The sequence below is a fragment of the Sinocyclocheilus anshuiensis genome, unplaced genomic scaffold (genome assembly GCF_001515605.1).
Source record: "Sinocyclocheilus anshuiensis isolate Anshui unplaced genomic scaffold, SAMN03320099.WGS_v1.1 scaffold976, whole genome shotgun sequence".
In the NCBI taxonomy this organism is placed as follows: Eukaryota; Metazoa; Chordata; class Actinopteri; order Cypriniformes; family Cyprinidae; genus Sinocyclocheilus; species Sinocyclocheilus anshuiensis.
This window is the reverse complement of record NW_015552538.1, coordinates 3,076,057-3,101,751: the sequence shown is the minus strand read 5'-3', so window position 1 is coordinate 3,101,751 and position 25,695 is coordinate 3,076,057. Positions and strand designations below refer to the sequence as shown.

The 25,695-nt window shown below is 35.5% G+C and overlaps 1 protein-coding gene across 1 annotated transcript in view; it reads right to left on the bottom strand.

Annotated features, from left to right (window-relative positions):
• LOC107663882 (potassium voltage-gated channel subfamily H member 8-like) overlaps positions 1 to 25,695 on the bottom strand; it is a 120,262-nt gene that overhangs the window by 42,323 nt on the left and 52,244 nt on the right. The window contains exon 2 of the mRNA XM_016454265.1: positions 3,380 to 3,613. Within this exon, the coding sequence (XP_016309751.1) occupies positions 3,380 to 3,613 (234 nt within the window). The remainder of the gene's footprint in view (positions 1 to 3,379; positions 3,614 to 25,695) is intronic.

Genomic DNA, 25,695 nt, shown 5'->3' with positions numbered 1-25,695 from the left:
ACGTTCAAAACAAACCACTTAATAAGGTCTAAGAACAGCAACATGCCAACCTATGAATAAAGCATGTGCTGCTGACAATAGGTAAATACAATAAATTGATTTGTGCCACATGTGGTGAACAGCTAAGATCAACAATGAATGATTAAACAGTCACTAGTTTGACTGCACAATGGATTGAAGGTTGTTATGATGATTATTGGCCAATAAGGGTCAAGTATCATTCTTAAACCTTACATAAGAGCTCTTTAATACACTAAATGAGCTGCATTGTATCTCAAAGCAACTGTGTTTACTATTTATTTTAAAGTATGGTTTTGAATTTTGAACTGCCACAGTTTGCGATTAAATGGCCATTTTGACTGCGAGTAATTCATCAGTCTTTCCAACCCTATATATTAGTCAAAGTCCCTTTAAGGCAAGTCATGTCACTCAGCCGCCATCTTTGAAACGCGTTTCACGCATTCAAGTGCAGCTCCTATCTCTTTTAATCGGGAAACATCACATTCTCAAAAACTGTTCACCAAGCTTATGATTACATTTCATATTTGAAATCACCATCATAAATGTTGTTTATTGTGCTCAAAGAGCATTAAAAAGCTTATTTTTTTCAGGCTAGACCCACCAGGGCGTACTACAGGGCGACAAACTGTCAAAATTGTCACGCTACTGTAGAACGCTTTATAGCACTTTGCGCATGCGCATTGCGCAGAAAGCGAGACGGCGCTGGGAAGTAATCGAATCTGAAGGATGATTTAATTCTCCCTGCTGAAAAAACAATAGAACCATCACAGAAAATTCTAATGGTTTCCACTACAAATACCATTACAAACATTACAAACCATCAACTTTTAACTATTAAAACCATTTAAAAAAAAATGGTTTTCTGTAGTGTGTTTTGGGACATATTCCATTAGGATTTATTGGTTTTAACAAGCCACCAATAGACCACGGGGTCCATTACAGTTTACATTAAAACCAATACAAGTCCCATTATAACCAGTAAAACCATTACAAATTTTGTGATGGTGTCTATTGTTTTTTCAGCAGGGCTATAATGTTATTTCACCACTATAAAATGACTGATTGTTCAATTGTCATTCTTATTTTATTGTATTATTATTTTTTAATTATTTAATTCATGTCAAAGTGATAATTGAATCTGCATTTGACAGTTTGTTAAGGCTCTTTATCTTACAGAGGACTGACAGTGTCTCAATGCAACATGGCAGCCATGCAACAGGGGGAATTTACAGCAGTCTTACAGCTATGATCTTTTATTCCCTTTGAGCCATGTACAACCTCAACCTGAACTTGGAGGCCACGAGAGGTGTGTGAGACGTGTTCGGGTAGTGCCAATGTTTAGAAGTCCTTTGACTCAGTGACAAAGTGGCAGGAGTGTTGTGGCTGATGCACAGAGGCGACGTGATGGAGGAAGCATTCAGAGTTCTGTTTGGGACTGTAGTGGCTTGTTCAAACTGGAAAGAATACATAAACAGCCTATTCTCTTTGATAAGACAACAAACAGCTGCTGAGTATCTCTTACATACCAGCCAAATGAATGAATCGGACTCTGTGAATTCAGGCTGCAAGGGGCAAATTGTTTCTTATGAATGTTGCACGAATGCTAAATTGAAGTAAATCAGGTGAGAAATCGGTTGTCAACGGTGCTGTGTTTCGAGAATATTTTGGTCCAAATATCTGCCAAATTCTCTCCACCTGTTCTGGTGTCTGATAGGGTTTGACAGAGAGGACTACGCTGTATGTTCACAGCAATTCACAGTGGTTTCCTGGTACACGGATGGAATTGTGTTCTCTTGACCGCAGGTGGGTAAAAACATGGATGGCATTAACTATACGACACGCTGTGCTCTTTCTGTGTATCACGTTCAACATGGAACAAATCAAGCCATCAGAAATCACCGTCATCTCTGAGGCATTGTTTATTCAAGGCTAGTTTAAAGGCATATCGTGTTATTTTCAAGGAAATTGGTGAGGGAGAAAAGACAGACAGCTGCTCAATTATGATGTTATCGTAATCTATGATCAGCTGCTCCAGACACACGTTAAAGAACACGGCACGCATTTAAAGCCAATTTGTTCAAATATGTATGTAGTCTGGACTGAAATTGTATTTGTTTGGGCATCTACTGTGAGGGAAGTTTACTTTTAAAGTGAGCCATTGTAGATGTTTTCCTTTCAGATCTGTTTAATATAAGCTCAGATTGCATTTATTCAATTTTTACATTTTATTATCCATAAAAATGGCAAGCACTCAAATGTCTAATCGTCTAAACAAATCAATAAGTAAGGGATAATGTACATTACATACTTACTTGATCTCTCTTATTACACTGCTACTTACTAGATAGGTAAATATTGATTTGAGGTTCAATTATTTTATTAGACAATAGAGAAAATCTACTGTAGCACAGCTGTGTTGGAAATAATTTTCCTTACAGTCAGTTATACAAGATTTAACAGCAGAATCGACCACTTCAACAAACTGTTCGAGAAAGCTGCATTAAATAATCCATTTCCTCAAGATCGGAAGAAAATCTTGGGTTGATTCAATTTAAAATGTATTTTTCTATACGTCACTTGGTTCTATTCTTTTATTTTTATCTGTCCATTGCCCCACTGTATTAATTATTTCATTATCGCCTGCAGCTATGCCTGCTTTATCACTCTAATCAATTCAGTACATATGAAATTCATTTCTGATTAATTGATTTTAGAGTTTGCTTTGATTTGGTGTCCTTATCCACAGCATAACTATAGTGATTTAATTGCTTCAACATCTTCTTAAATTAACTCCTCTCCTTTTCGTAATATAGATATGTCACATTTAAGTCTTAATGAAACTTTATTATTATTATTACTGACAATAATAATAGATAATTAAATAATTAATAATATAATTTATTATTAATCAAATTTATATTTTATATTTGAATTTTTTTTATTTGATATTTTCAATAATAAATAAATAATTAAATAACAGTTTATGGGGAAAAATAGCATACCATTCAGGCATTTTTGGCATGCAATATCCGTTAACACTTTATTTTCCAGTGTCCTTGTTACACATGTTACATGTACTTACTATTATGATAACAATAAATAATGCATAATTACATGCAACTAACCCTAAAGCAAACCCTCAGCCTAACCCTAACCCTATAGTAAGTACATGTATACTTATATGTATAATTACACTGTAACAAGCACACCTTAAAATAAAGTGTAGCCCAATATCCCATGTAGTAAGATTTAGGATGGACTAATACTATTTAGGATAGATATTATGGGAATTGGAATGAATCCCTGGTCATTTGCTTTTGGTGCAGGAGACAGAGGCATATAATTAAGAGTCTCCTACCTCCTTTTTTGTAGAAGACCAGTTCTGTCTTAAACTCCCGCCTTTCGTCCAGTGCGCCCTGGATCTGTGCCATCAGCTTATCACTGGTCTCCGGCCCATACAGGAAACGACACGCACAGCTCTTCTGCATCAGTTCTGCACGGGCATAGCCAGTGAGTTCACAGAAGCCATCAGAACAATACACGATGGGGTACAGAGACTGGACCTGCGCGTTCCCCAGCACAAAGTTACTGTCTGTGAAAGAAAAACAACAAAGAGAAAGACATAAAAGTCTGCTCATGAGAAATGCAACAAAGTTATTTGAGTTTCAACACTCAGTATATTCAACAAAAGCCCAGAATAAAAGAGTTATTGACTTCACAGCAGCTGTTCAATTTTTTTTAAATGCAATGAAACAAAAGTAATAAGAGTTAACAGAAATCCCTTTTGCTAGCGATATTTTCTCCAGCTCTGTTATCACACTCACCCCAGACTCACTGGAGGCCTGAACATTTCGCACATCCTCTCAACAATGCTTTAAGGTACCTTTAAACACTTTCCACAAGCCTACTAGGAATCTGTTTTGTCTGCTGCCCTCTGACCTTTTGATAGATGTCTGAATGAATGTGACAGGAGTGAAGAAAGTAGCCATTTATATACTGTGATTGTGTTGAGTTTTCAGTTAATGCTTATTAAAAACATCTTGGTTTGCAGTCTATGTAATTGTTTTGCATTGCATTAAGTGAATGTATGTTTGGTGTATTTGTACATTCCGTGTTTGATATTTCTGCTATTTTCCTCTGAATACGAAATAAATACAAGTACAGCATATAGGTTATAGCGTATCAAAAATGTATACAGTAGCCCCCCAAAATATGAATGCATTGGAAAATACTAAACCAAGTTGCATCTTCCAACAAATGTGGCTAGACATTTTCTCAGAACTAACTTCACTTTGAAAGCAAATTTCTTCTTGAGAACTTATATATTTATTGTAATTAATACATTTTGGATTAATTTTAAGGGCCACTGCACTGTGTAGTTACAAAAAAACTTACAAATCAATATGCCCAAACATTTTTAATATAATAAGAGTTGTATTACATAGCCTATTTATTTGTATATATTCATATTTACTGAACATCTTTGCATAAACGTTTGTATAACAGTTTCCTACATTGGATGAAATTCAGTTTATCTTCCCTTTTCATTGTATTGGATGTGCAGGCTGCAGTGTTATAATCAAATTCATTTCGCAATTCTGAAATTGGTTTTATACAGCAGAACAAGGCGAGCAGTCAAAATAACACGATTCAGATCTGAAAGTGTGAATGACGAAACAAGAACAAGCATTGAATCTAAGGCCCAGCATTATTCCACACGTTTCACTTATAAACCCAGTACAAGCACAAACATGCTTTAACTTCAGACTGCACGTATTCTGAAGCATGGCGTTTCATCATCAAAAGAGAGAAAAGAAAGATTAAATAAATGAGACATCATGCATGACAAAGAGAATGGAATGTGCTGCCTTTATTCATCTGCAGTCATTAAATCATCTCTTAGGGCTACGAAGTAATAATCATATTCTCACCAATCGAATATTTATTGCTTCACGCTGAGGTGCAAATATTGATCCATTGGCTGGTGGGCGCCCCTCTCCCTCTCTCTCTGTGTGTTTAATATTTCACAGGGTTGTGAACGGGAGCAGATTTATCCATGACTGTGGTATTTAAAATGGAGCGGTGAGGTACAGGTTCATTTTCATGCTATAATAAAGTGGAGGGAGTGGGAGAGAAAAGCTACCAATCACATCCTCAAGACAACAACGCAAAGAAGTCAGCTGAACAGCTTTCGAGAAAGAAGGACAGGGTGTGAAGAAAGGATGGAGAGAACATGAAAAGAGATGTATTATTTCATTATGTAAAAGGACTTATATAAATATTATATATAGGCCTAATATTTCCATGGCAGTGCTCTGTATTAGTCCACTTTTCTGGGAAACAGAAACCGGTGCTACTATCATATCTCCATCTTGCGACTCAATTATCAATGGTAGCAAATATGTTCTAGAAGGACTTTGTTTATTATTATTACTACTACTACTACTATTATGGCAAAAAATTCAAAAGAACAATACAAAAACAGAACAACTATCTTTAAAAGTAAGTAAAAAGTACACAAATAAATAAAAAATAAGTTTAAAAAAGTTTTTTATAAAAATATATAAAATAGGTAAATAATAAATAACTGTGTGTGTGTGTGTGTGTGTGTGTGTGTGTGTGCATGTGTGTGTAATAGTAATAATAATACATAATACATAATAGTAATAAAAATACATATACCCACACATATACAAATATATACAAACAGTAATTGCAAGGTTGTTACAAGGACTTTTATACTGTAATATTGTATATAATATTGAAATATCTTATCTTTATTTTATGTCCCAGACCAACAAGAGGGGAGCATTTTCCATTCACAAACTTTTTCAGTATCTGGTACGGACACTTTCGTTTTGTTTTTTTTGCCAGTCTTTTACTATATTTTTTATGTTCACGTTTACTTATTTCGCTGGTGGGTAGCCATCCCTGACTGTCAATATAAATAAATGTGAAAAACAGTCAGGCTGGTATCTCAGATGGTTCAGTTGATAAACTGCATTTAAAATATTGAAATGCGTCTATTTATGATGTGGTGTGTACATGAGCAGTGTCACACCTGCATTGTTGTAGTCAGTATTTGGTTTGGTTTGGTTTGGTTTGCTTATTTATATAGCACAGCAACAGTCGTTGACCATTGTGCTGTACAAGAAATTATAAAATCAGATTAATAAAACACCAATCAAAACAACATAAAAGTCATATGGTACAGGAGGTAGTACATACAGAGGACAACAGAGACATGCTCAGGACGACTCAGATGTTAAAAGCCTTTTCTAAAAGGTGAGTTTTAAGTTTTACTTTAAACAGAGATTCTGAAGAGATTATCCTAATAGATAAAGGTACGCTATTCCACAGTTTGGGGCCGACTATGGCAAAAGCCCGGTCTCCCTTTCTTTTTAACCTTGATCTAGGAACCTTTAACAATTTCTGATTTGATGACCTTAAACATCTCGCAGATATGTTAACAGTCATGAGTTCAGATAAATAAGATGGTGCCAGACCGTTTAAGACCTTAAAAACAAAAAGTAAAATCTTAAACTCTACTCTAAAATGAACCGGCAACCAACGCAGAGAGAGTAAGACGGGGGTGATGTGCTCAAATTTACGAGTGCCAGTAAGGAGTCTAGCAGCTGCATTTTGGACTAATTGCAGGCGGTTCATATAGGAATGACCAATACCTATATAGATTGAATTGCAATAGTCCAGACGAGAAGATATAAATGCATGGATTACTTTCTCGAACTCAGCAAAGCCTAACCCTAAGGTTAAAAAACTTTTAACTTTGGCCAGTAGTCTCAGCTGGAAAAAACACGATTTGATAACTGCATTTACCTGCTTATCAAATAGCAGGGCAGAGTCAAAGACAATACCCAGGTTTTTAACAGATGGTTTTACATAAGCAGCTAAGCTGCCTAACACTTGATTTAGACTGCCAGAAAAAGCTAATGGACCAAACACAATTGCCTCAGTCTTACTCTCGTTTAAGTTCAAAACATTATTGGACATCCAAGCCTTAATATCTGACAAACAGGCAGTTAGGGCAGACAAACCAGCATTATAATTTTGCTTGATGGGCACATATATTTGAATGTCGTCTGCATAAAAGTGAAAAAGTACTCTGTGCTTTCTAAAAATTGATCCCAAAGGGAGCATATATAAAGAAAACAAAATGGGAGCAAGGATAGATCCCTGGGGAACCCCACAAGTCAGACGCGCTTTGGAGGATAAACATCCATTTATATAAACAGAAAAGGTTCTATTGTTCAAATAAGACTTGAACCAGTTCAGTGCATGACCTCTAATACCTGCACAATATTCAAGACGAGAGATAAGAAGGTCATGATCGACCGTATCAAAAGCCGCACTCAAATCCAACAGCAGAAGTATTACAGAGTTCCCAGAATCCACAGATAATAAAATATCATTTGACACTCTTAAGAGAGCAGATTCTGTACTGTGATGTTTCCTAAAACCAGACTGCAAAGATTCAAAAACTCCATTTGCGTCTAAAAAATGTAATAATTGGACAGAAACTACCTTCTCAAGGATTTTAGAGATAAAAGGAAGATTAGAAATTGGCCTAAAATTTGAGAGAACGGTCACATCGAGATTAGATTTTTTCAACAATGGTTTAACAATAGCATGCTTTAGATATTCTGGAACAAATCCAACAGAAAGACTCTTATTTATTATTTCTAAGATACAAGGCCCAATAACATCAAAAACCTGAATAAGTAGGCGTGCTGGAAAAATGTCAGTATTGACTCTGCAACTTCCTGTTTATTCTAGCTACTCTGTAATGAATGACGCGAATCCCACTAACAACCTCTTCCATATGAGTCTTAATAAATGTACCTGCTTTTGCTGTGATAAAACATTACCAATGTAAAATAAAAGATGAGGGTGATTAATGCAGGACCCCTGAGGTCCAAAACACTGATGGACAAAACACTCTCACCTAAAGTGGTTTGCAAATCTCTCTGCGATTGAATAGAGAGATAAATGACACAGCAGATGGGGAAAATAAACACTAGAAATCTTGTTTACGAGACAATCTGAAGATATTGTTTATTTTATTGTTAAATTTCGGATTTGATTGTTCCTAGAGATTATGTCACCATTGAAGACTAAACCGCATTAATCCACTACACATCTCTCTCTCTCTTGCTGACACATTCATCAAGTAATAGAAGAGAAGCTGGAATTAATATTTTGATATTCAGTTCACTGTGTCTGTCTTTTCCCTCCTTCTTATTTTCTTTCCTATATATCTTTTTAATGAGATAACTTGACGCTACACCACTAATCTGAACTATGAATTGCATACAACTTTTTCAATTATCTAATGCTTCGAACACGGCACTCATGGTTGTAAAGCTCTAATGCGTATTGTTTTATGGCTAGACAAGATGTATTACCAAAGTTTATTGTTTAATGAGTTTGTTTTACAAATTCAAAAATATAATGGATGCATAATGTATAATAGTTCACTTAAATGGAATTTGTTTTCTTCTTTTTGAGATTAAGTGGAGTGCTGAAGTCTCCTGATATATTTGCTATGATATTACAAAATGTAAGTTTTTAATACAAATTCAAATACTTCTCATGTCTATAGGCCAGCAAATTTCTAGTTTTATGCATTTATTTTATAATATATTTTTGTAACCCTATTTTCCAGCATATGTTTAACTCAGTTAGCTATATAAAAACAAATATATATAATATAAAAATATAAATATATTTAATACTTTTTCTGTTGTAAGCAGGCCTCTGAGCTTGTAAGTGCTAATGTTTTTCACATTTTTTTCCGTCTTGTTTCTCAGCGCACACATATTCCTCTTAAAGCCAAGAAGTTGCACCCTTCACACTCTGTCAGCTTTGTGCTGTAGGAACAAAATAAAGTGTAAACGAAACATTGCAGCTATTCCCATAAACAACAGAATAAAAGTTAAGCTGACAACGTAACATGCTAGTTGCTCATTACAGGAACATTAGCATAACAGCTAGCAGATACTGCTGCTTTCTCTGTATGGTTTCACATAGACTGATTTTAATGACTTCTTTATCTCCGCTACCTTGCCTGTGGCTTTTTCTCCCTCGTAGACTTTATTAATTTTACAAAATACATTTTATTCCCCCTGAATTTTAGATAAAAAGCTTTACTTTGTCAACAAAACTCAAAAGCTAGTCTACCATGTATACATCTGATGGTTTGTGCTTTGCTCTTTGCATTTGGCCTGGGGGCTATCAAGCAACTTTTTTCAAAAAAATTTATTTCAGGTAATAACTGAAATATATAGATTATATAATTTTTCACTTTTGAATAACCAACTAGACTGGGGAGTTCCAGACCCAAACCCATGATGAAAGTTGCATTAATCTGTATGACAGGTTGCAAAAACTGTAAGTAAAATGGGCAAGAATTCCAGAGCATCTAAGTGAACTGCTTCTTCATGAAATATGCTCATTTACTTGTATGAATTTTACAGACACTTTTATATAAAGTGACTTACAATGCATTCAAGGTTTACATTTTGCCAGTATGTGTGTTACATTTTTCAGTAATGAGCTCCTGTGGCATGTTCAATTGAATGCCTGTGTATAAAATGTATATCTTGAATTCACTGAAATTTGCTTTGAATAAGTGTCTGCTAAATACATAAAATATTAAATGCATTTTAAAAGTAACAGTGCCACTAAGTCGCCATTCGTTCATGCAATCAAATCTAGCATGCAGTGCTGATAAATGCTTCAAATAAAGCGTAACTGACATAAAGCTGGTATGAAGCCTCGATTCATGATCTGAGTGAAGGAGTGATTGAAAGTCTTTGAAAACTAAAATTGTTCTCTGATACTGCACAATTGCAATGCTTTTATAGTGAGCTTGATTTAAAAAAAGAACTGCTATGTATATAAGATCATTCGTAATGTACATAACGTACCAAATCAGTATTCACCAATAACTTGTTTTATTTATGCCCAACTGATGATACAGGAATATTAGGGACTATTTTGTCATTATTGGTGCCTCTGAATAATGTAATGCTTGAGCAGATTTCATTTTCTAATGCTATGAATGAGAATGAATTAGTAATTAAGATACAGAGCCATTTACATTTGCATTAATTGAACTGCAATGCCTCAAGAATGAAGTCGCATGAATGTTTCTGGATGCTTCAATACAAGAGAACTCAGAGCAGACAAGTAAGAAGAGATCTCAGATCTTGGAAATGCTGCATGTAAACAGCCTCTGCTAAGCAGACATCTTGCTACAGGGCAAAAGAACCACAGGGACCTTGATGAATAAAATAACAAGACTTCCAATAGCGACTTCCCATAAATAATGAACTATTTCATGGTGGCGTGTGGTGTGCGTGAGTTTGTGTCTTGTGTTAGTTAGTGAATCAGGTTCAGAGAACAAGGTCATGGTAGCCAAAGCTCCAGAGTTCAGATTGGAACTGGATTCAAACTGCTATAAGCAATCTTGCCACTACCCAAGAGCTGTATGTGTGTGGGTTTACGAGGACACTTTCTGTGTTTCCATTATTCAAACGGCTTTTAAAAAATAAAAAACAATGGGTCTCACTCACTAAGTTTGTGTATGCACAAATAGGCATGAACAAATTAGGATTCACCAATAACTTTCAAATGTAAAATATAATCTAAATTTATGAAAAATGTAGGAACAACTTAAACCATCCTTACACAAAAAAATCACTTACTCTAGGTGGCCTTATAATCATGTTAAAATGAAATTTCATACATAGATATTTCATCTTAAATATAGTTCATCATATCCAGCGAAAGAAGAAAACCTGCATTATAGCTCCAGCTTCAAATTTCCTCTGCATTAAGATGCAGTTTATGCATATGTACAGCTGGCTAATGAGAGGTCTGTAATCTGAGTCACTATATGTAATTTGTTTACTGCCTTTGAACTGGTTTTAACGATAGCACACTTGGCATTGCTTGTGGGTCTGGCTGCACATGCTCTCAGGGGTCATATGTTTGTTGATAATGACGAAAAGCTCTACAGGAAAGATTGTATGAGAAACCCTTAAATGAAGATGGCTTGGCCATGTTTAATGCAAAACACTAACCTTGGGTACGTGGTCACTCATTTAGAGCAAATTAATGTGCATACGTAGTGTTGTGAATTACAGAGAAAATTTTCATGAGAATCTGTTCTGTTCGTACTGCGTACAGATGAGATTTTGAAGTGTGCTTCCAATGGACACTTTACATGAGGCCACAGGGGAGAGGATTTGTGAATGACAGTGAGGCGACAATATGGCAATATGATGACTGGAGTATATCTGGATTACATTCATACTACACACATTCATACTAATGTAAATACTGTAGAACATACTTTTTAAATGGTTATTCAAAAGAAGTACCTACTCAGAGAGTATGCAATTTTGAATACAGCCATTTTTATAACTGAATCAATTAATCGTTGATTCAATCCAAAACATAGATTCGTTTGAAATTCCACTACTGTGTTGTTCGGCTATGTGTGACAGTTATGCTGTGGCTTTATTTGGAACTATTTTCGATGCAACTGGGAACATTGAGTCTGAAACAGAAGTTGCTTAATATTAAAGTCTTATTTATAAAACTGTCATACAGTATAAAAGCAATATCCCACTCATACAGTATATCACAATATATATAAACCATTCAAACACCATGTGATATGGGAGCAGAGGAACAGACAGATTTGAATAACTAGAAGGTTGTAGGAAGGATGTTTGATTGATTACGACATCTTAGAGTTTGGTTGAGGGGTGCCCAAACTCGGTCCTGGAGGGCCGGTGTCCTGCAGAGTTTAGCTCTCACTTGCCTCAGCACACCTGCCTTTACGTTTCTAGTATGCCTAGTAAGAGCTTGATTAGCTGGTTCAGGTGTGTTTAATTGGGGCTGGAGCTAAACTCTTCAGGACACCGGCCCTCCAGGACCGAGTTTGGACACCCCTGAGCTAAATGAAGCAGCAGGAGAGCTGAAACCTATAACCTCCACAAACTAAAAACTCATACTAAAGAGTCCAGTTCTGCTGTAACTATAGCAGCATTGAGATGCAATGAGTGATGCACTATCAAAGAACTGAGAAAAGAATATTGTGTAAAGTGATGTGTCAGTTATGAGAACTTGGATGAAGTCAGTCCTTTTAGAACTAAAATTCAAGCCCTTTTATATGAAGACGATTAAAAATATAGAAGCTGCAGTTGCTACATAACTACTGCAACCGCAAATGTTAAATGAATAAATATGCTTAATAATAATTGCCTTCTTTCATAAAGGTTAATGATTTCCCATTACTGTTCGTTAAGCCAAATGTAATGCGTATGCAAAGCCTTCCACGTGTACTGATCTCACAGCAGCTAAGACATAAAACAAAATCTCAGGCATCCTGCCAGACAGTATTGCAGGTTTATATGTATGTCTGCAATTGGCATGCACTAAACTCTGTTGAGTGCAGATTTTCAGAGACAACCAGGTGTTGCCAGACACCTGCCATCGTTGAACAGTGACCTATATATAGAGTTAGTATTTTCATTCAGGCTGCATTTGTGCTTTTTAGATGTAAATAACAGGGCTTTTTCGGAACAAATGCTCATTTGCAATGACTTGTCTTACTCCATGGTTTTATTGCAATTGTGGGTGCATTGGCATTCAGTTGTATTCTTTTCAGCTAGTGTTCCTTTATAAACTTTGCAAAGGTGCAACGGCTTAGTATTTGGCATTCTGGAGAACAACCCTGGAACAAGGTGAAAAATTCTCTTTTACTGCTACATTCACAGCACAAGCCAAAATATGCCATTCTGATTTGTCTTGCTTGTGTGACTTTCTAAATGTAACAACATTAAATATAGAAACATATAGTAATTATAAATAGACGGCCTCTAACTTAAACTGAATAGCGGTCCTATGTTGAACTACTGCACATTTCTCAGTTCTGCTGTTATAAACAGAAAATGAAGTCCAGCTTAGGTTGAATTAGAAATACAACTGTTATTGTCAGGATTATAGCGTGTTTTGGTTTTGTTTTATTTCCTATGCCTGTGTTGCCTGTCAGTTTCCCTGGACTGGTTCCCGTTTTATGTTAATTTTAGAGAAACCCACATAATTTGGGGAAATTGGCCTACAATTGTCGTTGAAGAACACACATTTGACCTCTCACACAGCCCTCTGAGCTATAGCATTGCTCTAGAATATTTCTGGCAGAGCAAAGGACAGGTTTCTCTGTAATTACCTGTCATGTGCCTATATGTATACAGTTAATTGACAGCAAAAAGAAAGAGAGAATACAGATTTAGAATGATACACAGAGTAGCTTCCATTATAACTGCCTCAAGTGGAATCCAAAGCCTTTTCTTTCTAAAGTGTAAACTGTAAATGAGAAGTATTTCTAGTTGCCCTCTGAAACCGTGATGAATAGTTAATAGTTTTGACAGCTGTGCTGGTCTGTCCAAAAGGTCTTTCCCGGTCTCACAAGTTGGCAAGTACAAATCCTAAATAATTCTGCTCAATCAGACATCAACTTGCAGGAACAGCTGGCACTCAGATCACAGTTGATTACCACTACTCATGTGCTGCTACTGTTTACAAGTGTGACTATGAGCTCCCAGAACTGCCCCCATTAGCAAACACATCTAATAGACACCAGGTTTTCATGATGTTGCACAATGCATGTACAAACAGCAGTAAGGATGTTGGTGACGGAGTTATGTTTGGAATAGGATACAATTTACCACGTTTAGACTGCTGACTGTCACATGTCACTTACTGTTTGATGAGTGAATCTCACAATCATGTTTATTTCTTACATCAAAAGATAAATTAGAAGTTACTCGCATGATCCTTCAGAAATCATTCTAATATGCAACTGAGGTTAGTTACTGTGGTCAGTGTGTTCAAGGGCTTCAAATACATTTGTAACAACGCATAGTCTATTCAGAAAGTGCAACTGTTGTTCAGAGACACAGAGCAGGCCCTAAAAGATGGCACTTGGACAGATCTGAAGTCTGTTTCATCTGTTGATTAAGATCAGTCTTAATTCAAACTCAGTAGGCACACACAAGCTTGATATATTGCTGTTAATAGTGTTCATCGTCTGTTTGATTACGTCTTTAATTGATTTTTCCGTACATTTCTGCCATATGTACATAAACTGAAAGTCACCACTGATAAGCTACCACTAAATATTGTAGAAACTTAATTTGCTGTAAAGTTGCTTTGCAACGATTTGTATCGTGAAAAGCGCTATACAAATAAACTTGAATTGAATTGAATATCTTGGTGGGGACTTTCCATTGGCATCTCCATTGACAGATATGTTTTTGATATTGAGGCAATTCAATCTTCCATCCCTTAACCCCCACAAAAACCTTTCTGCAATTTTACATTTTCATTAAGACATTATTGAATATGTTTATTAATCTGTTTTCCTAGTGTGGACTGTTGGCTGCTCTCCACATTGTAGCTCATTTTAGGTTTTACTATCCTTATGGGGACATTTGTGAGCTCAGACATATGCACATACATGTAAATGACACATACACACACACACACACTGAGCAGTGAGCACATATCGTCCATTATACTGTAGTTTAGTAAGTGGATATAAATGGCACTTTGCATGTGGATTTGGCATAATTAGTCTACACAGTAGAATACTCCACTCTACCTTGAGTATGAATGGATGGATGAAGAGATGTAAATTGCAGATCAGGATGATTACATCCTATGGCAATGTTGACATTTACATGCCAGCCATGAATAATCACATGCCCGACATGGAGGAATATCATCTTTTAGTGTAAAACTAAATTACTCCAAATGTTTACACACACATATTTCATGCATATGAGACCAACATAAAGTATCATCATCACTAGCTGGAGGACAGGGCATATAATTTGCTAACCCTATTATTATTTTTTTGTATAGTCTGTAATATGTTATTCATTATATAAATAACACATGAGTGTGTGTGTTAACAAAACTCCTCTAAAAGATACAGCTTATATGTACACACACACACACACACACACACACACACACACACATACATAATACACAAAAATAATACTATACAAAAAATACTATATCACAAAAAAGAAAAAAAAAGAATACATTCTGTAAAGCTGCTTTGAAACAATGCGTTATGTGCAATATGCTATCTAAATAATTTTGACTTAACTTAAATTAAAATTTTACAAAAGTTTTTATTATTATTATTATTATATATTTTTAAAATAAATTCTGTTCTTTGGAACTGCTGAACATTTAGCTTTGCCATCACAGGAATACATTAAAAATATGTATTTAAATAGAAAAGAGTTCAAATTGTAATAATATTTCACAATGTTTTCATTTTTGATCAAATAAATGCAGACTTGGTGAGCACAAGAGGCTTCTTTTTTTAAAGAAACATTTAAATAATCTGCTTTAATTTTGGCATATGTCAGAAAGCAATACTAAAAGAGAACAAACGAAGGTTGTTGCTGTTGTGTTTTGTTTATAAACCAAAATGCCATTGTGTTGTTGCCTTCAGGGCTATTGTAGTTTGTGCCTTCAGGTCCAAGATTGACTTAAAGTGTCTTTAAAGGAATCTTTTGTGCCAAGATCAAGATATAAGATAAATGGAGTCTGTGTTCTGTTGCCAAATCTGATAGTTTAGGCAGGTGAGATGGACTTCTATATACATTTTTGCATTTCTATTATATCAAAACACTGATGGGCCATAACAACAGAAAACAAAAAGGACATAAATACACAGACAACTTGTTGTTTTGCCATTTTCCACCTCGTCTCTTTCTAAAAACAGAGCGTGGAGAAAAGTAAAATGAAGACAGCAGGCAATTTATTAGTGCTGTTCCACAGCAAGTTGCATGGCACTTTGGCAACATAATTCTCTCATTCCTTCTCTTTCTTTCTAAAACACAAAGCTCTGTCACTGGCCCCTAGAGCCCTGGGAGAACTATGGGACGGCCCCCACACACTGCTGATTATAGCCTAGAGAGTGAGATAGAGAGAGAGAGAGAGAGCTGCACTGATACAGCAGACATAAAAAGAAGCACACCCACATGACAGAGAGAGAGAGAGCGAGAGAGCACATTCTGTGAGTTAGTGAGTGAGCAAATGTCAGAAGAGAATAAACCATGGTGTTAAAGGATGAGCGTGTAAGTAAGGGTTGTGTGTGAGAGAGAAGAGAACATTAATCATCAGACTGACTACTAATTTAATACAAATTAACTCAATTCTGCCATCCTAAAAGCAATAAGACAGTAAAGACTTTCCATTATTCATAAATGTCATTAGCCACACCAATGCAAACAACATTCCGTGGCATATTCACTAAACAGTTGACCTCAGTCTTATTAATTAACCACCTGCAATCGAGTTTAACCAGATGCCAAACAGAACATTTGAGCTTTTGAATTAAGCCAGTATCATTATTTTTGTCTAAACACGCCCTCTTTCTAATTATTACAGATTACACCTTGTTCACAAAATTAATTGCTACTTGTCTGGAATGATTAATACAATGCTATAAACGTTTATGCATTGCTGCTTTAAAACATTTTGTGGTAATTATTATTCAAATATTATCAGTTTTATATTTTACTGGCTTAATTTATGCTGCTGCTGCTGTTGTCACTGTCAGCTGTCATATAATTCAGAGTTCATATTTTTACTGAATTAACATTTATTAATCATCATGCTTGAGAATCATGTGTTGAGGTATATTATGTGCATCTCATTGCAACTTCTGGATTTAATATTTATTTGCATAAATGGTTGCCTTTAGTTTTAAGAGTTAAAATTCTGTCCATTTTGTGTAGTAAGCTTTGAAAATGAAACATAAGAGGATTGATAAAGAAGAAGAAGAAGAAGAAGAAGAAGAAGAAGAAGAAGAAGAAGAATCTTTAGTTGATGTGAGAAATATTTTAAAATTCAATAGACTGCCTTTTACTCATTAGATGAACTAAAGTTTTTGAGGTTGTCAGTTGCTAGTTGAGTTTACTTAACCAGTTGACTGTAGATTGATTTTTTTTTTTTTTGTTAGCTCAAATTTTTCTTTTCTTTTTTTATAAATATAATGTTTTTTAAACTAGTGATTTAATTTGTATAACTACTTTTTTAAATTTATTATTATAAATTTTAATTGGTAACATTTTATAATAAGGTATCATGTCAGATAATGCATTAGCTATCAATTAGCAATATATTTTTTACATCATTGTTTTACATCATATTAATCATGTTAATGGTAACAGATACCACTTTTTTTCTTTTTTTTTTTTTTTTTCTATTAATAAATGTTTACATTTACATTATCCAAAATCAAAAAATGCTCATTGTTAGTTCAGGTTAACTAATGTAGTTAAATAATGTTAACATGAAACCTTATATATTAATAATACTTTAACTTACCAGATATGTTATCTTGTTAGCCTGAATATGTGATAAAAAAAATCAGTAATCAGGGATTAAGCAAGTGATGTTACAACATCAGGCCCTTAAAAGAGAAGATGACCGTTTGTGAACAGGCATCTAAACGCAGCCCAGGATGGGTAGAGAGTGCTCATTTCTGGAACAAGCCAAGTGGAGCTGTGCGAGGGTGTGTGAGAGCGAACTGAAAAGTGTTTGAGAGAGGGAGAGTGTGAAAAGCAAAAGAGGAAAGAGGACTCTTGAGAGGGAGACACACAGACAAAACTCCTCACAAATAAGCAGGATAACACTTCAGTATGACACACAAAGACCTTAGAGCGTTGACTTTATTATAGACACAATGTAATTAGGCCAAAAAAAATACGGTTTGTTACGAGATTTACTGAGAGTGGAAACCGTTTTAAATGTGTCCTCTCTCATCTGGGACGCAGCAGATGAGAGAGCTATAATAAAACAAGAAATGAATAAGGGAAAACCAAAAGATATATTTAAGACACAAACGCTGTGACTGCCTGAAGAAAATGCAGTGCCAAAACATTATCTCCCATCATCCCTTTTGTTTGCCACCTTCTTGCTTTAACAAGGCCCGATCATGTCTTCAGAGAGCAGTAGAAGTTGAAATGCACTTCAAAGAGGATAATCTCTTTTTCTTCAATCTAACTTCAAATTAACTATGCACAGAGCTCTTTTGTGTGAATAAACTGGATTTTTAGATATTCTGAAGAAAACGTAAGTGCTTTCCTGCGCAAAACATGCCGACACAATGCTGGGTGGTTGCCAGGGTGTTGCAATGTGGTGTTCAAATAGGTTACTTACAATGGTCTCTGCACATTAAACTGCACATTATTTTAAGGTGTCCTTGTTACAGTGTAATTATACATTTAAGTACTGAATACTATTAATTAACTACATGTATTTACTATATGGTTAGGTTTAGGATTAGGGTTTGGTTTAGGGTTATTTGCACGTAATTATGCGTAATTTATTGTTATTTTAATAGTAAGTACATGTAACATGTGTAACAAGGACACTTTAAAATAAAGTGTAACTGAAAATCTTGTATCATTTCAACACCTTCAAGTGCAGGTGCGACAGAAAATAGCTACAGATCTGTGCCATGTTAAGGGGTGATACACTTTCTTTAAGGGCAGTATGCAGACTCACAAGCTGGGAAGCATGACAGGAAATGTTCAGGGCATCTTTCTTCAATGGGCGCCAGTTTCGCTTAGGATGGGGAACTATGTCTGGCAGATGGCATGGTGGGGGGAGACTAAGAATGACACATGTTGACAGGAAGCCAGTATGGAAATGACCAGGCTTGGCAGGACATTAAGAATGTGATGGGAGATGAAAGGAAAATAGAGAGAGGGTTGTGTGGGAGAAGTCTTCATTTCAGCATGTGTGTGTGTGTGTGTGTGTGTGTGTGTGTGTGGAGCGTTCTCTGCAGTTACATACAAACATCAGCATGTTTGCATCATGCTGGCTGCAAAGTTACATACTTTACAAGAATTAGAAAAATTATTTCATATATGCACCTTATTGATGACCCGTGGCGTTAATATACTGCATATGTGCCAGCGCTTGATGTAATAAAACTGCAGCTCGTTAATAAACGGGGTTTTTTTTTAATCCATTTTTATACAATCCGCCTTCATTTAGCAAGTGCACATGCGTGGGTGTGTGTGTTTTCCTTTGAAAAAGTTTCCCCAAAAATACCTCGCTATTTAATGCAGTTTTCCTTACAAATTGTATTATCAGCATAACAATTTGAGTAAATGTGTAAAAGGTATAATTTGCCATCCTTCTAGAACAATGTGCATTTATGTTCAAATTGTGACATAAATTATCAAGTTTAGTTATTCTTATTTCTTTAACCAGTCTTAAGTCACTGGGGTATATTTGTAGCAATAGCCAAAAATACATTGTATGGGTCAAAATTATTGATTTTTTTTAATGCCAAAACATCATTAGGATATTAAGTAAAGATCATGTTCCCTGAAGATATTTTGTAAATTTCCTACCGTAAACATATTAAAACTTAATTTTTTATTAGTAATATGCATTGCTAAGAACTTCATTTGGACAACTTTGAAGGCGATTTTCTCAGTATTTTGATTTTTTTTTGCACCCTCAGATTCCAGATTTTCAAATAGTTGTTTCTCGGCCAGATATTGTCCTATCCTAACAAACCAAACATAAATGGAAAGCTTAATTATTCAGCTTTCAGATGATGTATAAATCTCAATTTCGAAAAATTGACCCTTATGACTGGTTTTGTGGTCCATGGTCACATATGCATTATGCATTAGCATATGCATGTATTTCTCTCTCTCACTATCACAAAAACACATATCCTAGTACATGTGCTCACAAACATTTTTAGGTATATCTATATAATTTCAACATTACCCATAAGTTTTATCTCAATAGAAAGCTGATATCTGTCTATAATCTAATTGGTAATGTAGTTCTAGACAAAAGCATCATATCTAGCATCTGAAAGCAATTGTTTGGAAGAGTATGTCAATAAAAGATTGTCAACTGATGATATCTCTGATATAGAGGGATTAGAGGTGTGATTGCACCGAGGTGACAAATCCTTCCTGCCTGTTTGCTTCGGTGTTTTGATATATTTGAGATATATTGTTTTGATATATTTCCAAGTATTGTAGTAGTCTATGGCTCATAAATGATTATGTAACCAGGAAAAAACATGCCATACCATAAAAATAAAATATATGTATCAGTGTCAATTTTAGCTTTTTTCAACAGTCATGCAGTTTGGGGTGATATTAAGAGATATCTTGAAGTAGCGATGCTTTTCTCATGTTTCTTGTGAAGATTCTTTGAAAGAAATTAATACTTAAGTTCAGCAAGGATGCATTAAATTGATCAAAAGTGACAGTAAAGAAATGTTTATAATAAATATTTCTATTCCATTCTTTTGAACTTTTTTTCCCCCACAAAAGCAACTATTTTAACATTGATAATAATAAGAAATGTTTATAAATATTAGAATGATTTCATATTAGAATGATTTCTGAAGGATCATGTGACACTTAAGAATGGAGTAAAGGTTGCTGAAAATTCGGCTTTGCATCACAGCAATAAAAATATTTAAATAGTAAACAACTGTCTTAATTGTAATAAAATTTGATAACCATTTTACTTTATTTTGATCAGGTAAATGCAGCCTTGGTGAGAATAAGAGACTTCTCTCAAAAACATAAAACACCAAACTTTTGACCAGTAGTGTAAATTATTGAAGTGTCTTTCTTTGCCAGTGAGTTTAAAATTTATTTGACATAAAAAAAATTAATGTTTGAGGTGAAACATCTCTCTTTCCACTCACCTTATCTGATCAAAAAGACGTTAAGTCATATTTGCCATTCCTATTCCCATGTCCATCTTGTATCAACAGATAGTCACTGTGTATCTCAGTGACTCGAAGAACTGTTTAAACCTTTTATCCAAAGGTTAAAGGCTATCTAAACAAATACAATCCCCCATAGATCATAAATGAATGATAAAACTAAACAAAAAGTACCCTGTGCCGAAATTGAAATCAGCCAGCCAATAAGCAACTAGTCTTATGCAACTAGTATAAGAGGCCTATTTAATAATGAAAATTCAAGCTTGTGCATGTAAATCAAACTTCTCAAGTCGATAGCAAAGATTTGTCAACACTAGAAGAACAACAATGTGAAATGACATCAATCAAGTGCATGAAATATGAACCATATAAGGACCGGAGGCGACAGCACATCATTTGGTGTATTTAGGAAAAAGCAGAAAACAGTCAGTCATTCTGAAACTAATTTGAAAAGGGTTGGGGAGAGTCTATGAAGACAGTCTGAGGGTTTGTGTTCACCTGATGTGTTGAAGGTTGGAAGGAAAATTCTATTTTAAGATCAGATCATTTCACTTGAGGAAAAAAATAGTTACTAAAAATGAGTTCTACTGTAAGCTCATATTCCTAAAATAGATAACAGCTGCAAACTAGCTAAATCAGGCATTCACTCAGTGCATTTTACTTGTAAAACATCTACACAGGTCCAGCAGGTATAATCAAACATCCCGTCCACATACACACTGGACACTATGTTTATTCAGACACAAGGCCCATAAATCAAACACTAGCTGCATTTCAAGTTCCAGTCACCTCAAGGCAGCTTGAAATGGAAACTAATGCATTTAGTATGAATCTGATCATAGTGACTGGAAAGCACCGCTTTAGAGACAGGCTGAAGGGTTCAGCTGAGGTATACATTTCAAAAAAGTGCAAATTCACTTTACACACAAGCGATTGCTGGTACTTAACCACATGTGTAAGTGTGGCCTGAACGAAGACTGGATAAACACACACAGACACACACACACACACACACACACACACACACACACCCACCCACATGCATTGAGTGTTAATGTCGCTGTTTGTTGGCAGCTATCACACTTTCTCTGTTAATCTGCTCTCTGTTCCAGCAGCTTGTGGCTTGGAGATACCATGTTGCCAAGCGACAGGTACCCATTCTGTTTTTCTTGGTTGCCATGGTGAGAGGAAGGAGGGTGGGGCCTTAAAGAAACAGGTACAGATGGTCTCTGAGACAGCACGTTGTCTCCTGTGCACTACACAGAGATGCACACATTAACAATGGTGAATATATATATATGTATATATATATATATATACACTGAACAAAATTATAAACGCAACACTTTTGTTTTTGCCCCCATTTTTCATAAGCTGAACTCAAAGATCTAAGACTTTTTCTATGTACACAAAAGGCCTATTTCTCTCAAATATTGTTCACAAATCTGTCTAAATCTGTGTTAGTGAGCACTTCTCGCTGGATGTGGAGGTCCTGGGCTGGTGTGGTTACACGTGGTCTGCGGTTGTGAGGCCGGTTGGATGTACTGCCAAATTCTCTGAAACGCCTTTGGAGACGGCTTATGGTAGAGAAATGAACATTAAATTCACAGGCAACAGCTCTGGTGGACATTCCTGCAGTCAGCATGCCAATTGCACGCTCCTTCAAAACTTGCGACATCTGTGGCATTGTGCTGTGTGATAAAACTGCACATTTTAGAGTGGCCTTTTATTGTGGCCAGCCTAAGGCACACCTGTGCAATAATCATGCTGTCTAGTCAGCATCTTGATATGCCACACCTGTGAGGTGGATGGATTATCTCGGCAAAGAAGAAGTGCTCACTAACACATATTTAGACATATTTGTGAACAATATTTGAGAGAAATAGGCATTTTGTGTACATAGAAAAAGTCTTAGATCTTTGAGTTCAGCTCAGGAAAAATGGGGCAAAAACAAAAGTGTTGCGTTTATAATTTTGTTCAGTGTATATTATTTTGTTTAACTTGTTCCAGATTCAAAATATCATGCTTTAAGAAACTTTTAAACATTTTCAAGGATGTTATAAAAGGGCCCATAAAATATATCTAAATATGGATCTAGTTCTTTACAAGTTTCCATATATTTATCTAAGGGCAATTTCTGAAGTATTCCCGATCTGCAGCAAGCTTTAACAACACTCAGTGTTATGAAATCACACACAAAAAAAAAGTACTAAATATGTACTTCATGTAGATCCTATTTTTAACCACAGCAGAGATGTTGTGTCTACACACTGCTAGGGGGTGAAATGCTGCAAGCTGATCTTAGATCAGATTCACACTTTTTTTATGGTTAGCTCCAGATAAATAGCACAATACTCTGAACTGACTAATAGGCCAGATAAGGAGGATTAACAAACAGGGATATTATTTACTTCATCATGTGCATATTCTTTGCAGGTTATTAGACCGTGTGGTTGTTCATAGAATTACCCTGATGTGATAACATTCAAGGTGTTGTCTTAGTTAATGGCAATTACGGTAATGTTTGCAAAACAAAATAAAGGACAGGCAATAAATCCTCCGTCCCCAACTGGTTTCTTCTTTTGCGGGTGCAGGGTGCCGGCGTGAGATGAGGGACAATGGCCTCAAGCTGGTATTTCCTGGAAAACTGAGATAATGGGAGCTGAGAGAGAAAGTAAAATATGTGAAAGTGATAATTACATAATCTTACAAGTGTCTTGAAAATGATTCATGGCCACTATATCAAGTTAATGATTGCTGCACTGACCAATATACAGCTAAGCCTGTTGATATGTGACAAATCAGCAGTGCCTTTGAGAAGAGGTCAGGTCGAGTGTGCTGATAACTTGGCCTTAACAAATAGCATGCTAGTGATAAACTTCACTGAGGGTAACAGCTGTTCATAAACGTATAACGTTGTAAATAAAATAAAAATACTGAAATGAACATACCACCTACAATAAACCCTTCACTAAACCTAACCAATAGTGTTAATAAAAGCAAACGTGAGACAAAAATGCATTTACTGAAGCAACCATGACATTTTAACTTGCTTCTACAGTTTTTTATCGAGTGTCATGACTCGTGCCCAGGGACTAGTTCCAGAGTGCTCTGCATCACAAGTGCAGTGCTGTACCAGGTGAGCTACCAAGCAAGTTTACGTATGTTAGAAAAGCCAAAGAAAATGTTTTGAGTTTACATGATAGTATTGTGCAAGAAACCGCACAAAAATAGGTTTTTATTAATCGAAAATCTGCCTGAATTTGTGTGAAAAATTAATGAACATTTTTGGTGTTTTAATGTCGCTATACTACGGTGGCCGAGAAGTGCAGAGCAAATCACAATTCTGAAAAAAGATAATTGCCACTATTTGCAACAAGTAGTATACTTAGTAGAAATCCTGCTATTTTAACATAGTGTAAATAGGTATTTGCACTTAGTGTAAATAGCATATTGCTAAAAATATTGCTATTTTCACTTAGTGTAAATAGAATCCATTGCTAATATGCGATTTGAAAAGGGAGGGGGAAAAAAAAGTTTGGCAAAAGACGGGATCAAACCCGGGTCGATCGCGTCAAAAAGCCAATGACACACGCTTATCCATCTGCGCCACTGGAGCTGATAATTTACAGCCGCTTTTAACTAAATCTAAATAGACACCCCGTATTTTTTATTCCAGAGTAAGGGCAATTCATACAATACATTTAAACTGAGCTACTTTAATACCATCTCCGAACTTTCTACCACGACTCTGCTGTTCTTCGGCTGGTTCTTCATGTATACGTTGATTGACAGATGTCTCGTCCAGTCAGCGGTGAGTAATCCCAAACCAATGGCGCTGTCTCAAACTATACCTACCTTTTCCGGTTTGTCTGATTTGTCATTGTGTTTTCTGACTTGTTATTTTGTTTTCGAATTTGTCATTGTGTTTTCTGACTTGTTATTTTGTTTTCGAATTTGTCATTGTGTTTTCTGACTTGTTATTTTGTTTTCGAATTTGTCATTGTGTTTTCTGACTTGTTATTTTGTTTTCGAATTTGTCATTGTGTTTTCTGACTTGTTATAATGTTTTCTGAATTGTTGTTGTGCTTTCTGAATTGTTATTTTGTTTTTTAGACTTGCATTTGCGTTTGTAATTTGTTATTTTGTTTTCAGAATTGTGATTTGCTCTGCACTTCTCGGCCACCGTACTATACTGTTCATTTCAACTGAAAAGTGAATTGTATAAGACCTGTCTTCAACACCTGTCTTTGTTCGCTTTCACACACCCCATTTCCCCCTCATTGCTTTTTAGTTTGTACCTCCTTCATAGCCTGTACCCTCTCTTCAGATCTCTGAAAGAGCTCACAATTTTTGGACCAGTAATAAGAGCTACAATGCATGTCTGCAGTACTTAAAAATTGGACTAGCTCATGAGTAATTTTTTCCATTCATACCATTCTGAGTTGTTCTGTGGGAAACGTGTGATTGTGACGACGAATCAGTTCTTGTTATTCTCCAATGAATGGTCTCTCACACTGTTCTCTTTTCAATAGGGATCTTTGTAATACGATGTTAGTTATAGGAGGTTTAAGCATGGCAGGAATAATTGGTTATTGTCATTTAAGGGTGCAAGTTTGATGCAAAAATGTTGCAATTATTAAAAGAATGTCAGGGAATACCTGACTTTATTTCCACTATTTCTCTATTGATGTATGCAAAAAAACTACAGAGCAAATGTTTGGGTTTTTTTTGCCTTCAAAAAATTTTTGTCTTGTTTCAATATAAATATCTAATTCTCTTAAAAACAAGAGAAGTTTGCTTGAGATTATTTTAACTTTCTTTATTGATAATAT